This window comes from Trichosurus vulpecula, chromosome 1 (assembly GCF_011100635.1).
Source record: "Trichosurus vulpecula isolate mTriVul1 chromosome 1, mTriVul1.pri, whole genome shotgun sequence".
NCBI lineage: Eukaryota > Metazoa > Chordata > Mammalia > Diprotodontia > Phalangeridae > Trichosurus > Trichosurus vulpecula.
Genome location: NC_050573.1, coordinates 265,593,261 through 265,609,915, shown reverse-complemented (window position 1 = coordinate 265,609,915; position 16,655 = coordinate 265,593,261). Strand labels below are relative to the sequence as shown.

General features: G+C 35.8%; 1 protein-coding gene across 4 annotated transcripts in view; it reads left to right on the top strand.

The window, feature by feature from the left end:
• The window catches only part of ST18 (ST18 C2H2C-type zinc finger transcription factor), a 92,373-nt gene that overhangs the window by 47,515 nt on the left and 28,203 nt on the right, over positions 1-16,655 (top strand). For all 4 annotated transcript variants that reach the window (XM_036761415.1, XM_036761436.1, XM_036761422.1 and 1 more), the window contains 4 exons: positions 7,367-7,429; positions 8,246-8,314; positions 15,287-15,349; positions 15,451-15,531. In XM_036761415.1, the coding sequence (XP_036617310.1) occupies positions 7,367-7,429; positions 8,246-8,314; positions 15,287-15,349; positions 15,451-15,531 (276 nt within the window). The remainder of the gene's footprint in view (positions 1-7,366; positions 7,430-8,245; positions 8,315-15,286; positions 15,350-15,450; positions 15,532-16,655) is intronic.

The following is a 16,655-nucleotide window of genomic DNA, read 5'->3' as shown; positions in this document are numbered from 1 at the left end:
GACAGGTTGGACAGGAAACAGCCCACATTATCTTTAACACCTTTATTATCACAGCAGTGTTTTCTTACACACTGAACAGACAAGTAGTTTTAAAGAGAGTGACAAATGCTTAGGGATAGTTCCCCAACAAAACAGTATAACCATAGCAGCTGTACCACAATATCCAAACCACGCACTAACCAAAATGCATGACTTCTGCAGATCTGGAACATATTCAGTTGAACACATTTCACTATTTGTTTAGAATTAGAGAAAGTTATTGGAAATCCAAATGTTTCTAGATGAAGGAAAATCAGATTGGAATCTTCAGTTGACAGTTTTAGGGGTTTTTTAAAGTTAATATTATGCTTTACCATCAATACAGAACCTGCACCTTTCCTGGTACCATTCTCCTCACTTGGATTGCCCTCCCTTCTCCTATCTACCTAATTTTTACCTTACCTTCAAAGTCAAGTGCAAGACCCTCTTTCCCTGTGAAATTTTCCCAATCTCAGGCCAGACTGATTTTTGCTTTCTCCAAATTCCTATTACACATATCTTCTGTATATCCTTTTGGCATCTATCATATGCTTTTTTAGGGGGTGGGGGCAGTAACAGGACTTGAAATTTTAATTGTATAGGATCCACCCAACAAGGAAATTCCTTCTACAAACACATATTTGCTGGGCAATTTGTAATCTTAGTAGATTGTCTGGAGTACTGAAAGATTAAATGGCTTGCTCAGAATCACATACTCAATGTATGTCAGGGTTAGGCCTTGAAGCTAAGTCTTCCTGCCTCTAAAACTAGCTGTCTACCCCCTAAGACAGGCTGCCCCTTGTGTTATTAACTGTCCTATATTGCTGGTCGACTTTTCTTATGCATGTGTTTCACCTAGCTGACTAGACTAAAATTTCCCTGAGAGCAGAGACTAGATCTTAAGCTCCTTTGTGGTACTCATAATACAAAAATACATTGCCTAGCACATAGAAAGCAAACTAAAAAGTGTTGATTATCCATCGACTGGCATCAATGTTTAATTTTGGTGCACATCTAATTTTAAAAAGCCTTTGACCTTTCACTATCAAAATATTAACACAGTTAAAATTTATGATTTAGTAATTCAGTAGATCTCTGATCTCTTCAAAGTGAGTAATCTTTCCAACAGTACAAATTATAACCCATTCATGCTTTCTCATCCTGTGAGATTCCTGTCTATATGCTCCCATCGATCCTCCATAGACAATCTACCTAATATTCTGAAAGCCTTTCTCTAGACATTTTGGCATTTTGTGGGTACCAAGTGACTACTTGGGCTTTCCATCTGTTATTCCTTCCTCTAAAAATCTAACCAGTCCACCTATATTTCCAACCACTTGATCTCTCTGCCAAGAATAGAGAAATGGCAGCAAAGGGCAGTATGGGTTGAGAATACAAATTGATTTGTAAAACTGTAAAAGGAACATGGAAGATTACAAAGAGTATTGCCTCAATAAAGCTCTGTTTTGTTGGAGTTTGTGTAAGGCAAAACAAATCTAAAGAATGCGTAAAAGTAAAGATGGAGTTAGGTCAAAGCATGAAAATAGAATTGATTTCTCAATATTTGCAAGATTATTACCGTCAATGACAATTGAACTACCATATTTGTATTCTAACGCCTCAGTAACCAATGTACTTCATGAACAAAAGGAAATGGCTTTTAAATTGGGAAAAGCAGAATATACACTATCTATATGCTCTAAAGCAAGTATACACAAAAGTAATTGGTGCTGTCTCAAGTATTGAGGGACCAATTTCAATCTGTGTACTTCAAAGAAGAGAAAATGCCAAATGTTTGGAATAATTACAGACAGCATCAGCAACAAAAATACAATCAAGAGAACATTGGAAATTATTGACCTATGTATCTTCTTTACCATCTCTATAAAATGTTTATGAGAATGATCTACAAACATCAAGGATATCCTTGGTGAAATTATAAGAGGAGGTAAGTTTTCAAAGGTAGTTCTCTACCACAAATCACATCTTTGAGGAAAATTGATGGAAAGGTGTGGAGAATACAAGATCCCACAATATAACTTTTTATTACCAAAATAGGTTTTTGATTTATCAAAGCCTAGTCTTAAAAGCTGTCCTCTAACAATGTGCATCCTAAGCATATGTCAAAATCATACAAGATTCCTTAAAAGGCTCAACAGAAATAACTTAGTTCTATTAATTTAGTTATTAATACCATGTACACTAAAACAGAGAGATATATGCTTTCCAAATGTTTTTGCCACTATCATAAAAGAGGTGGTTTAGGGCTGAGTCTAAATGGAAGAAAAATTTGCAAAAGATGGTGAGGCCTTCTAGAAGCTCTTGTTTATGGATGGCATTGTGATAATAGCATCACATCCCAAAATACTACAAGGACAAAGGATATCATCCTAACAATTCATCCCAGAAAAACTAAATGCACGAAAAATGTTTATTGCTAAGACTAACATTGTAGTTTCATGGTCATCTAATCAAATTAATTCATTACGTGGTCCATCTTGGATAGACAATGTGAAACAGCAATGAATTTCTTCTAGAAGTACAGGAGAAAGAAAGGTTAGATTACATGTGTACAATTGTGCAGCCATTTCAACAATCCTAAGGTCTTTCTTGACACAAAACCCCATCTTTTTAGTGTTAATATTCTCACTGCTTGGTGGCATTGTGGATAAAGCGGAGGTCCTGGAGTTAGGAAGACTCATCTTCATGGGTTCAAATCTGGCCAGTGTGACTCTGGACAAGTCACCTAACCCTGTTTGCCTCAGTGTCCTCATTTATAAAATGAAGTGGAAAAGGAAAGGACAAACCACCCTAGTATCTTTACCAAGAGAACCCCAAATGGGGTCGCCAAGAGTTAGATACGGCTGAAACAAGTGAACAACAATAAATTCTCCCAGTGATGCTTCATTACTGTAAAACATGAAATGCAACAACTGCTAAAGAATCAAAATTAGGGCTGATGCAAACAGCCATAGAAAGATGCATGACAGGCATAAGTAAATATGGCATATAGCCAACAATAGCTTGCACACAGAAATGGTTAAAGATATTTCATCCAGACTAATTTTACTATTCTTGTATATTACACTCTCTTATAAGTGCTGAACAATATTAATTTGGGAGTACTATTGTCCTGTGTGTGAGGCATTCAATTGTGGCTAAGCCAGTCAGGTATAGACTGGTAGCAAGTGTTTTTATATTTTAAGAACATATGATATAGATAGCAGAGGGGAGAAAGTAATATATTTGAAGTATGACTATAAAATAAGATGGTATTGTTTTTAAAAGGAATGAATATTTTAGGATTAATCTAAATGAAAATTGTCTTTTCAAGTTGTCCCCTGGGGAAGTCATGTACATATCCTATTTTTTAAGTCTGATTTTTAACATATATACCAGTTTGAGTAAAAAAAACTGGTTATAACTGGTAACGAAACCAGTTTTGTTGTATGACTCATGAATTCACTCTAAAGACAATTAGAAATAAGAGCACCTTGGCAGTACACTTGGAATATGCACATGATCTCCTCAGGGGATAACTTGAACAGACAATGTTCATTTAGATGAGTTCTGGAATAATCGTTCCTTTTTTAAAAAAATACTGCCTCATTATTTCGTAGTCATACTTCAAATATATTACTCCGATCTCCTCCCTGCCCTCAACCACTTATTTGTTTAACTTTTAGGTTCTTAAAATATATATATAAAAAAACTTCCTACCAGTCTGTACCTGCTTGATTCAACCACAATTGAATGCTGTGATGTCATCTATTATCCTTGAATTTATTTTACAGGCTGAGTGAGACTCATTGAGGGAGTTAATTTGCTTTCCTTTTTAAAATCTTAATATTTTTCATAATAACTCCTGCCATATTATACAAAATTTCCACTCTAAGTCATAACCTTAGTATCATTACCCTTCCTATTTTCCTTCTCTCTTCTTTTTTCTATTCTCTACTATAAAATATAAAATATTAGATCTAGAAAAAGAGTTGAGAGATTATCTGGTTAAACCCCATTTATTAAAGTATTACAAAATGTTAGCCATTATTATTTTTAGAAATGAGAAAACAATACATATATAGGGTTTTAAACAAGTGACTTAGCTAAGGCTTCAAAGCTACTTAGTGTTAGACATAGGACTTGAATTTGAGTTTTCTAACTCATAACTCAATCCTATTTCTTCTATACTATTGTCTCCACTTTTTCTTTTGTTCTTTTTTTTCTTTCTTCCTTTCTTTCTTTCTCTTCCTCCTTTGGCTTCTTCGCACAATAGGTTTGAAAAAATGTTTAACTGGCTTTCTATGTAGTTCATTGCTGTGGTTCACATGTAAATTTACAGATTTATTATTTAAATAGCAAGCACATGTATTTTCTTTCTACTTCATTATAAAGCTTTCCCCTAACTTTCCAACCTTATTTCACTCTATTCCCTCTTCAAAGATGTTTTGGTTGTTAGCCAGTGTCATGCCACCCTCTTCCACTTAGTGAATTCTCACAGGCTATCTCCCACAGCTGGAGCACATTATCTCTTTATCTATTCCTATTAAAATCCTTCTTTCCTCTGGTCTACCTACATGAAAGTCATTCCACCTTCCTCTACACTTCTCTAAATCTGTCCATTGCTCACATTCTACCTGGTATTATATTGATTCAGATATTTGCATTATTCCTGCTCACACATCTCCAATATTAGACATTTGGTTTTTTGAAAGATTGGATTCTGTCATTTTTATCTTTTTGTTACTAATACATAAAACAGTGCCTTATACAAAATAGGTACTCAATAACCATTTGTCATATTGTTAAGAAACTGAAACACAGAATAGGGAAAGGAGTTGCCCCAGGTCACAGATCATTATTGATGGGACTAGTGCTAGAATTCAGTATTCAGACTAAAAGAGCACTACTACACAATACCGCCTTTGGATGGCTTAAATATAACTCACAATCTTTCATTTCAAAAGAATTAACATATATTTTGCATTTAACCTTTTATACTATAAGCTCTATGAGGACAAGGAGCTTGCTGTACCTATATTTTGTATCCCACCCACACTAAATATGCACAGTGGCCCATGATAACCACTTGATAAATATATGTTGAATGAATAGATGGATGGAGGTTCTTTGAGAGAGCTAGAGAGGTGGCACAATGGATAGAGTGATGGGCTTGAAGTCAGGAAGACCTGAGTTCAAATCCAGCCTCGGAGACTTAAGAACTGTATGATTTTAGGCAAGTAGTTAACCTGTTTGCCTCAGTTTTCTCAACTGCAAAATGAGGATAATAAAGGCACCTACCTCACAGGATTGTTGTGATGATTAAATGAACTCATGTTTGTAAAGTGTTTAGCACAGTGTCTAGAACATGGTAGCTGCATAATAAATGCTTATTCCTTTCCCTTCTACCTCATTTGGGTAGTACAGAACTTTTGAAAGTTGTGAAAATAATTTCCCAACACAATGGATGGGAACATGTGTCTAAAATGGGACCCTCTGAGAAGAAAAATCAGCTCACAATCAGATCACTCTATCAGCAAAACATTCAAGGAAAGACTGGGTAACTGCGTTACTAAATGGTGGGGGTTTTCTACCATTTCTACCAGTTTCTGCTGTTTTCTTTGATTACTTAGAAATAGGAGGAAAACGTGAGGGAAGAATTTTACTTGGAAGGTGCTAATTTATTATATGAACTGTAATATAAATATATATATATAGTGAGATCATAGAACATCTCATCGATCCCAGTGTCTAAGAGAAATTTTCTTGAATAGGGTAGGTGATATACATACGCTATAAACATATACAGAAGCCTTCATTTCAAATAGCATATCAAAATGAAGTGAGATGCACAAGTGATATCACTGATTTTTGTTCTCCAATTGTTAGCACTGGACACAATTCTGTTTACCCTAAATGTGTCACTTTTATGCAGCATCAAAAATGATGTAATGAGTGATGGAATTGCTGTGATGATGACTCCTATTTTGTTTTTTAAAAATTAAAAAATCCACTTTTATAAGTTTTTGATAGAATACAAATAAATAAAAGGAAATGGATTTTAGTCAATGTTTGTCCTGCTGCAGCTGGAAAAGCCTGTTTGTATAGAATAAATTATTGTCTGGAGCTATTTTTGTTTTGTTCAAGTTTGAACAGATTCAAATGGAGATTTATATATAGGAGGAGATTATGTGAAAATACTCATTGTTTCCTCCTCAATTAACTGCTATGTTATTTCTAGACAGTCTGTAGCTTCCCAGCTTTGAAAATCTCCTTTTACATTTCCATCATGTATACTATCACTTTCAAAATGCAGTGTCTCAAAACATCGCTAATCATTTTAAGTATGGTTTTGCACTAAGACTTTTGGGGCACACTGTTTTTATTCTTGGGGTGGATTGTTTCTAAAATGACTGTGTAGAATATTCACTACCTGTTTCTTTTATTTTTTTTGAGGGGAGAAGGCAGGGCAATTGAGGTTAAGTAACTTGCCCAAGGTCACACATCTAGTAAGTGTGTCAAGTATCTGAGGCCACATTTGAACTCAGGTCTGACTCCAGGGCCAGTGCTCTACTCACTGCCCCCACTACATGTTTTTCACTTGAAAATATACTGGGAAAGTTGTTAGTGATAGCTTTGGTGTTCATTTGAGAATTATCAGGGGAAGCAACTATTAAAATCTTTGCTGTTCTTGAGTCATTTCAGTCATGTCCCACTCTATGACTCCATTTGGAGTTTTCTTAGCAGAGATACTAGAGTGTTTGCTATTTCCTTCTCCAGCTTATTTTACTGATGAGGGAACTGAGGCAAACAGAGTTAAGTGAATTGCCCAGGGTCACACAGCTAGTAAGTGTCTGAGGCCAAATTTGAAATCAGGAACACTTATCTTCCTGATTTTAAGCCTGGCACTCTATCCATTGCTCCACCTAGCTGCCCCCATTAAAACATATGGTGTTATGATTGCTATTGTGTAGTTATTATGGTATTTTATAATTTCAAAGAGCATCCTTTTTTAAAAAAAATTACTTTATCTTGACAACAAGCCCAGAACATATAGGTCATGATTTTAACCAACCTAAATTATTTGAATGACTTGAAATTTAAAAGAAATTACTGAGTTTGCCATTGGTTGTTTCACAACCATTAGTCTTTTCTGGACCAGTCTAGTTGATCTTACTGGCACATAGCACTTTGGTCTTCTTTAGTCACTGAGTGTCAGAGAAATGAATCATGATTAGATGAGTTCACCCATATTTGAAGTAAAGATAAGGTTGCTCAGCAAGGAAGGCAAATGACATCTTTAAACCTTTGAAATGTATTTTTCCTCTAATTATCTTTTCTCACCCAGATGTCCAACACCTGGATGTGATGGAAGCGGTCATGTAACAGGAAATTATGCATCACACCGCAGGTATCTACTAACAGAAAATAACAGTATAGTTGATACTATTCAATCATCTCTCATCTTGTTCTTTCCTCAACATATGTATTCTCATTCATATTAGCAAGATACCACTGGGGACAGAAACAGGGGCCAGGGAACTTTCTTAGATGTGGGGTTTTTTAATCCTAAGTATTTTATAGTTATATGGTTTATAAACCACCAAACTTCATTTAAAATATTCTCTGTCTTTATGATCCAGGTTATAACCTAATTGAATATTTGATCTCCTTGTGTCTTACTCTTCTGTGTTAATTTTAAAGGATTAAAATAGGACAATAGAGGACAAAGAAACTTATATCTCAGCAAATCATTTACCACATAGGTCACATTATCTACTAAATAACCTGTCAAGGCCAAAAAACCACAGCTAATCTTTAGAACCTGAATTTTGTCTTTCTATTGCAACTCAATACAGATATAGAACTTTGGGTAGGCAGATGGAAAATATTAAAACCTCCAGATAGAGAAACATCATGATGGACACAGAAGAACACCGTCATAGGCTTTTAGAGCCTAGAGGGGATTATTTAATTCAACCTTCTCTTTTAATAGCAGGGAGATCCGAAGTCCAAAGAGATTAACTGATTTGCCCTAGATCACATAGCTAGTTAATGGCAAAGCTCAGACAAGAAACCAGGTCTCCTAATTCCCAGCCAAGAATACTTTGCATTTCCTCTGTAAGAGAAAAGTGTATATTATATAGCTCATAACTAAAGAGTATATTTGAGAAAATTTTTACTATTTTCAGATTTAGTGAATTCACAAAATTTGTTTCTTTTTTAGCGTATCTGGATGTCCTTTGGCTGATAAGACACTAAAATCTCTCATGGCTGCCAACTCTCAGGAGCTTAAGTAAGTGTAGTTTGAAAATGAATGGTTATAATGTAGATGTAAAGAAACAAAATATTAAAATGAAAGAAAAAAGAAACTGATCTTTGTAAATGTATAATAACCAAGCTTGGCTCTAAAGATAGTCCCTTCTTTTCAGAGGTGAAAGGTTTTAGATGTGGAAAATGTCATTTAATGACCTATTTAGTCAATGTGTTGTTTAGTTTTGCAGAACTATTTTTTTCAAATCATTTTTATTCTTTCTTAAAATGGATGGCTCTCTGAGAAGGAGGTTGGAGAAATTTATATATATATGTATATATATATATATACACACATATATGCATGTATATATGTGTGTATATATATATATACAAACTCACACATATACATACACACATATATATTTATCATGTACATATATATAAAATTTATATAAGGACAAAAAAGATATAAGTAAAAATTTAAATTAAAAAAATATAAAGGAAATACATGATTGTTATCCTGCCCTTTTTTGCTTTTATTCCTCATTAGGTGCTGACATGACCATTAATAATTAAATGGAGTCAAATTAAATAAAAACCAGAGTGATATTTCACCAAAAACACAACTGATAATAAAGTCAAAGCTATTTGATTGACATACTTGTTTTGAGGGGTTTGTTTGGTAATCTCAGAGTTTTAGTATTAAAACATGAGAATTTTTGTATTTTAATTTCATAGTTTCATCAACGGAACTGGGATTCATTCTTTTATACATATATGTATGCATATATATTATATATGTATGTATGTATAAATGTGTATATACTACATATGTATAAAGAAATCATTCTCACTCTCTAAATTGAAGTAAAATAATGTTATGCTTTGAAACATTAATGCAGCAGTTCCCAAAGTGTGGCCCAGGGATCCCTGGGTGTCCCCAACTCTCTTTCAGGGTGGTGGAGAGATCAAAATGGTTTTCATAGTGATATTAATATGTTTTCATTTCTAATTTGTTCACTACCAATAGATATGACTCACATAACCAAAAGCTCTTTGGAATCCTTAGTAATTTTTAAGAGCATAAGGAAGTCTTGAAATAAAATTTTGAGAACTGCTATTTTAATGGATCCCTTATATAATCCAAATGACAGCTGATATAGTGAATAATATATTGCAGTCAGAGTTACAAAGACTTGTTTAAATAATATTTATAAAGCTTTTTAGGTTTTCAAAGTGCTTTACAAATATTTCCACATTTTATACTCACAAGAACCCTGGGTGGTAGATGTTATTATAATCCCCAATTTACAGATGAGGAAGTTGAGGCTGAGAGAGGTAAAGTGTCTTGCCCAGGTTCATATAGTAAGTTCCTGAGGTAAGATTTCAACTCAGATCTTCCTGACACTACACCCAATGCTCTGTGTACCATAAAACACCAACTCCTCCCTCCGCTGTTTTTTCTCATACAGAAAAGCAAGCTGGCCCTCAGAAAGACCCAGTTTTAAGGCCCACCTGTATCACATACTAGGCATGTGACACTAGGCAAGTCATTTCTCCTCTCTGAGCATTAATTCCTCATCTGTAAAATGAGGTATTAGAACTAAATAGCCCCTATGTCCTTTCTGCATTTAAATCTTTGATCCTATTAAACTTATCATAGGCTAGGTGTTAAAGCATTGATTGGGGTATTAAAAGACTTACCTTTCATATCATAGCCAGTACGTGTCAAAGGCAGGACTTGAACCAACTGCCTCTTACATAATGTCGTTGAGAGGCTCAAGTGAGGTATATTTAAAGTTCTTTGTAGTTCTTAAAGGGCTATATGTTAATTTCATATAGCAAACCCTCTATACTATCTTATCCTGTACATTTCTTATCTAGGTTTTTCCATAAATGCCTATAGATGGAATACACAACGCTACTATAGCACTCTGCCTGTAATCTTGTATACATTTCTTTCACTTGTTGACTTGCCAAGCCCTTTGTCTGGTCACACCTTTAATAATGTCTTTAAGACCATTTCTTGCCCATGGTCATCAGTGGTGATATAGTATAGCCTACTTACACCGGTATCTTATTTTCTAAAGTTAATTTCATAGACAAATTTCAAAAAAAATCCTTTAAAAGGATATATTTTGGTGACATTTAACAAACCCTCTCAACAAAAACAAGCTTCTGATACCACAGAGAAAGATAGTTATCATTTCCATTACATGGTAATAAATAGAAATTTTTGTTACAGTGGTTATTTTTCTAGACTGAAAGCTACAGCAATTCTAAAGACAATGTAGTAATTGATGGGTAAGAAAGTGCGGGAAAATGCCATAGCACCTCACTCCATTATACTAGGCCTCCATAACAACAAGAAAAGCACAATTATTGCTACCTGATTTTTTTTAATTTTAAACCTAAACATTATACTTAAAATATATAAAGACATTGATAGTATGCAGATTAAGAAATCCTAAATCATATGATATTTTTACTTACATACTTTATACAGCAATGTACTCTCCAGATATTCCCAAAACAAGTACAAATTCAGATGTACTGTTGACTGTGTCATTTAGTTTTTCAAAAGAGGACCCTAAAGCAAAGTTATTTGGCACAGGTGTTCTTATAATTACAATATACTAGTAAACCCCTATTTTAGTAAAATCGTTATTAAAAAAGGACTAACATTAGTAGCCTTCTCTGTGAAATAGAATAAAAATGACCAAAAATACTTGGATTAGAACAAGTTGCAAGTTTTCTAGTGTAGGATAACTGGGCTTTGATTGCCTGACTACTGCTTTTATATTATATCCTCAAAAAATAGTTCTCCTCTTCTACAAAGGGAAGTAGTCAAATTCCACTTTGGAAAAGGTTTGACATTGGTATCAGATTTGATAGGCATTCCTGTAAAAATGTAAAAGCTTAGCTATTAAAAGAAAAGATAGGTGCTGTAGCCCCTATCTGCATCACCATATTTGAAACAAAAGAAAATAACACTACATTGTAGGGGGGAAGGCAAAAATAGCAGAGGCATTCCTGTTCACTGGAGAGATTGGGAAAGGGATGATATTAAGGTTAGAGTTCAGATAGAAAAGATCAGGTAAGGAAAGGAAATGGAGGGAAAGGCCAGAGGAGAGAGAGTTTCAGTAAATACTTTCACTTATTTCTGGATTTAGGTACATTTTGATCAGGGTGGCAGATCAGAGGCCTTTTCCTTCTTCTTTGACCCTTCTCAAACAAATGTAAAAGTTCAATCCCTCCAATGGTTATTGTTGAATATTCTAGAATTGCCACTTAACTCAAGCCAAAAGGTATACTTATCCAGATTTGTTTTTAATCATATTAGTGTGCAGTTTCATGCAATGCTGTACCTAGGGCCTTTGAAATAATTAACGTACTATTTCTGCAGTACAGCCTCAGACAATGAATGGTACACAAAACAAATTTTGAAAGCTTTGTTGCTTTAAGAATACAGAACTTGTGTGTATGGATGTTATTCAAAAGCACAGAAGCAATGATAGCAGCTTAATTTCCATAAAATTTTACCTTATTTGTTACTCAGAGTGCCTCTGTGAGGCAGAAAATGCAAGTATAATCATTCATATCTATTCTATAGATCAGGAAACCGAGCCTTGGAGGGGGTAAAGGGACTTGCTATTGGTCACACAGTTGCTAGCTAAGGCAAGGTCAGGACTCTGATCAAAATCTTGGGACTTTGATTTCAATGTACCTTCTACTATATACACTATTTCTTTGGGATTTGTGTGTTTTTAATAAAAATAGCTATTATGAAAAGCACCTAATAACTGCTACTAACTTGTCTATCTCAACTCACAGCAAATTTTTTATTTCTTTTTTTCCATTTATTTAGATCTGACTTTATTTGTGCGAAGTGTTTTTTTTTTAATTTAAATTTATTTATTTAACATATTTGGTTTTCAGCATTGATTTTCACAACAGTTTGAATTACAAATTTTCTCCCCATTTCTACCCTCCCCCCCACTCCAAGATGGCATATATTCTGGTTGCCCTGTTCCCCAGTCAGCCCTCCCCTCTATCACCCCCCTCCCCTCTCATCCCCTTTTCCCTTCCTTTCTTGTAGGGCAAGATAAATTTCTACGCCCCATTGCCTGTGTATCTTATTTTTTAGTTGCATGCAAAAACTTTTTTTGTTTTTGAACATCTGATTTTAAAACTTTGAGTTCCAAATTCTCTCCCCTCTTCCCTTCCCACCCACCCTCCCTAAGAAGTCAAGCAATTCACCCTAGGCCACACGTGTATCATTATGTATAACCCTTCAACAATACTCATGTTGTGAAAGGCTAACTACATTTTGATCCTTCCCAACCCATCCCGCTTTATTGAATTTTCTCCCTTGACCCTGTCCCCTTTCCAAAGTGTTTGTTTTGATTACCTCCACCCCCATCTGCCCTCCCCTCCATCATCCCCCCCCGCCTTTTATTTTTTTTTATCTTCTTCCCTCTTCTTTCCTGTGGGGTAAGATACCCAATTGAGTATGTATGGTATTCCCCATCAGGCCAAATCTGATGAGAGCAAGGTTCACTCATTCCCCCCTCACCTGCCCTCTCCCCTCCTCCCACAGAACTGCTTCCTCTTGCCACCTTTATGCGAGATAATCCACCCCATTCTATCTCTCCCTATCTCCCTCTCTCAGTATGTTGCTCTCTCATCCCTTAATTTCATTTTATTTCTTTTAGATATCTTCCCTTCATCTTCAACTCACCCTGTGTCTGCTCTCTCTCTTTTACATATATATATATATATATATATATATACACACATATATAAACACATATATATACACATACATACATATACACATAGATATATACATACATACACATTCACTTATATATATACATAAACATATATATGTATGTATGTGTATACATATATATATATATATATATATATATATATATATATATATATGCATATTCCCTTCAACTACCCTAATACTGAGGTCTCATGAGTCATACACATCATCTTTCCATGTAGGAATGTAAACAAAACAGTTCAATTTTAGTAAGTCCCTTGCAATTTCCGTTTCTTGATTACCTTTTCATGCTTCTCTTGATTCTTGTGTTTGAAAGTCAAATTTTCTATTCAGTTCTGGTCTTTTCACTGAGAAAGCTTGAAAGTCCTCAATTTTATTGAAACTCCATATTTTGCCTTGGAACATGATACTCAGTTTTGCTGGGTAGGTGATTCTAGGTTTTAATCCTAGCTTCATTGACCTCCAGAATATCGCACTCCAAGCCCTTCGATCTCTTAATGTAGAAGCTGCCAGATCTTGGGTTATTCTGATTGGGTTTCCACAATACTCAAATTGTTTCTTTCTGGCTGCTTGCAGTATTTTCTCCTTGATCTGGGAGCTCTGGAATTTGGCGACAATATTCCTGGGAGATTTCTTTTTGGGATCTATTTAAGGAGGCGATCGATGGATTCTTTCAATTTCTATTTTGCCCTGTGGCTCTAGAATATCAGGGCAGTTCTCCTTGATAATTTCTTGAAAGATGGTATCTAGGCTCTTTTTTTGATCATGGCTTTCAGGTAGTCCAATAATTTTTAAATTATCTCTCCTGGATCTATTTTCCACGTCAGTGGTTTTTCCAAGGAGATATTTCACATTGTCTTCCATTTTTTCATTCCTTTGGTTCTGTTTTATAATATCCTGATTTCTCATAAAGTCACTAGCTTCCACTTGCTCCAATCTAATTTTTAAAGTAGTATTTTCTTCAGTGGTCTTTTGGACCTCCTTTTCCATTTGGCTAATTCTGCCTTTCAAGGCATTCTTCTCATTGGCTTTTTGGAGCTCTTTTGCCATTTGAGTTAGTCTGTTTTTTAAGGTGTTGTTTTCTTCAGTGTATTTTTCAGTATTTTTTTGGGTCTCCTTTAGCAAGTCATTGACTTGTTTTTCATGGTTTTCTCGCATCCTTCTCATTTCTCTTCCCAATTTTTCCTCTACTTCTCTAACTTGTTTTTCCAAATCCTTTTTGAGTTCTTCTATGGCCTGGGGCCAGTTCATGTTTTTCTTGGAGGCTTTTGTTGTAGGCTCTGTGACTTTGTTGTCTTCTTTAGGCTGTATGTTTTGGTCTTCTTTGTCACCAAAGAAAGAATCCAAAGTCTGAGACTGAATCTAGGCACGTTTTCACTGCCTGGCCTTATTCCCAACCAACTAACTTGACCCTTGAGTTTTTCAGTGGGGTATGACTGCTTGTAGACTACAGAGTTCTATGTTCCACGTTTGGGGGGGAGGTGCCAGCTCTGTCAGACCCGCACTACTCCTTCCCCAAGAACCCCCAGCCCGGGCTGGGCTTAGATCTTCAGCAGGCTGTTGCACTCCTGCTCTGATCCGCCACTTAATTCCTCCCACCAGGTGGGCCTGGGGCCAGAAGCAGTGGCAACTGTAGCTGCCCCACCTCCGCTGCCCCCAGGGCTGGAAGCCGAACCGTGAACTCCTTCCACTCCCGCAGCTTTTCCCACTAACCTTCTCCGCAGTCTTTGGTGTTTGTGGGTCGAGGGGTCTGGTAACTGCCGCAGCTCACATATTCAGGGCGCTAGGGGCCCCATCCGCCTGACTCCAAGTTTGGTTGTTCCATGCTGCTCAGGCTGGGCTCTGCTCCACTCCGTTCCCAGCTCCCAGCTCCCAGCTCCGTGTGGAATAGACCTCACCCAGAGACCATCCAGGCTGTCCTGGGCTGGAGCCCTGCTTCCCTCTGCTGTTCTGTGGGTTCTGCCATTCTAGAATTGGTTCAGAGCCATTTTTTATAGGTTTTTGGAGGGACTTGGTATGGAGCTCACTCTAGTCATGCTTACCAGCCGCCATCTTCCAAATTTTTTATTTTGAAATGCGTATTAGGAAGAGTGAAAATTAATCAAGAATTAATTTCATTTAAACAAGAAGAGTTTGGTTGCTCCTGTAGTTGAAGACCTACCTACCTAGTCTAGTTCCATTTTTAACAAAGTTATTTTTCCCTTATATATATTCCAGGTGCCCAACCCCTGGTTGTGATGGTTCAGGACATGTGACTGGAAATTATGCTTCCCATAGAAGGTAGGATTAGTTCTGTTGGGAGAGAAGAAAGTGACATTGTCCACCAAAAGCAAAAACAAAAATTGTCTTTTGATTTTTTTTCTCCTCGGTATATCTTTCAGTTTGTCTGGCTGCCCCCGTGCCAGGAAAGGTGGTGTCAAAGTAACTCCTACCAAGGAAGATAAAGAAGATCCCGAACTTAAGTAAGTACAATGGTTAAGGTCAAAGGAACATTTTATAAATGTTCTTCCTTGCAATTTGTCCTTTTAAAGTGGAAACCTTTATGGGAAAGTGACAAGAAAAGGATCTGTACTTTCAGTTGGGATATAAGTGAAAACCATGTAAAATCTTGAGGGAATTTTTTTTCTTTAGTATCTGTTAAACATCTAACAAGAATACTTGAAATTAATGTGATGTTAGAGATTCTTTTTTTGGCTTGGATTTTTGAGAAAAATCATATAATACCTACAACATTTAAAGTTCTTTAAATACAAAGAAAATAATGGGTTTGGGATTGTATCTTTTATTTTGAAATAAGGTAACATTGTAGAATTGTCATTTCAGTATAAATATCATAACACTTTACCCTGGAATTTGGATTTTGACAAAAGGGAAATTCTAAATCTAATTCTATCTTCTTAAAAGATCCCAAAATGGTGATGTTTAAAAGTGACATATATGCTTGAATTAAATCTGTTTCCTTCAAGACATCACATTAAGCCCAGTTCCCCGATTGCATCATTTTCAGTAACACCATGACATCAAAACAGAAGGGACTTCCGAAGGAACAGTAAGTAGAAAAAGGGTCACTGAGCTGCCATGAAAGGACTTGTAGAAAAGCCTTTTCCCTTAAAATATGTTCTTTGCTTCTTCTGTTAGCCATTCTATACCTTGTCACTGACATTTCATTTTCCTCTTTTCTCATTCCCATCCTGAATTTATGCTTCTCAATTCTGCTCTCTTCTTTATTCCATTAATTTGCAACTACCTTATTGTTCCTAACATAAATATTCCCTTTATCAACTGTTTTCTTCAGCTTGGAGTAAATAGATTATGGCAGAAACAGGCTAACCTAGGGCTCTGTAGTGCTTTCTCACTTCTTACAGCATTTCATAATTCCAAACATTGGAAAAAATGCCATTGGCCATGCTCCCTGAACTCATAGCATTCCTTTGGATCAAAGGGCAATAGAGTCAAAAATAAAGGACCAAATCCTAGGACTCAGTAGTGTGAAAAAGTGGGATAAAAGCCCCAAATAAACTGAAGAGTATAAGGTTCTCTCCACCATTTGAAATTGTTGAGACATATGAAGGGGAAGCATACTGTA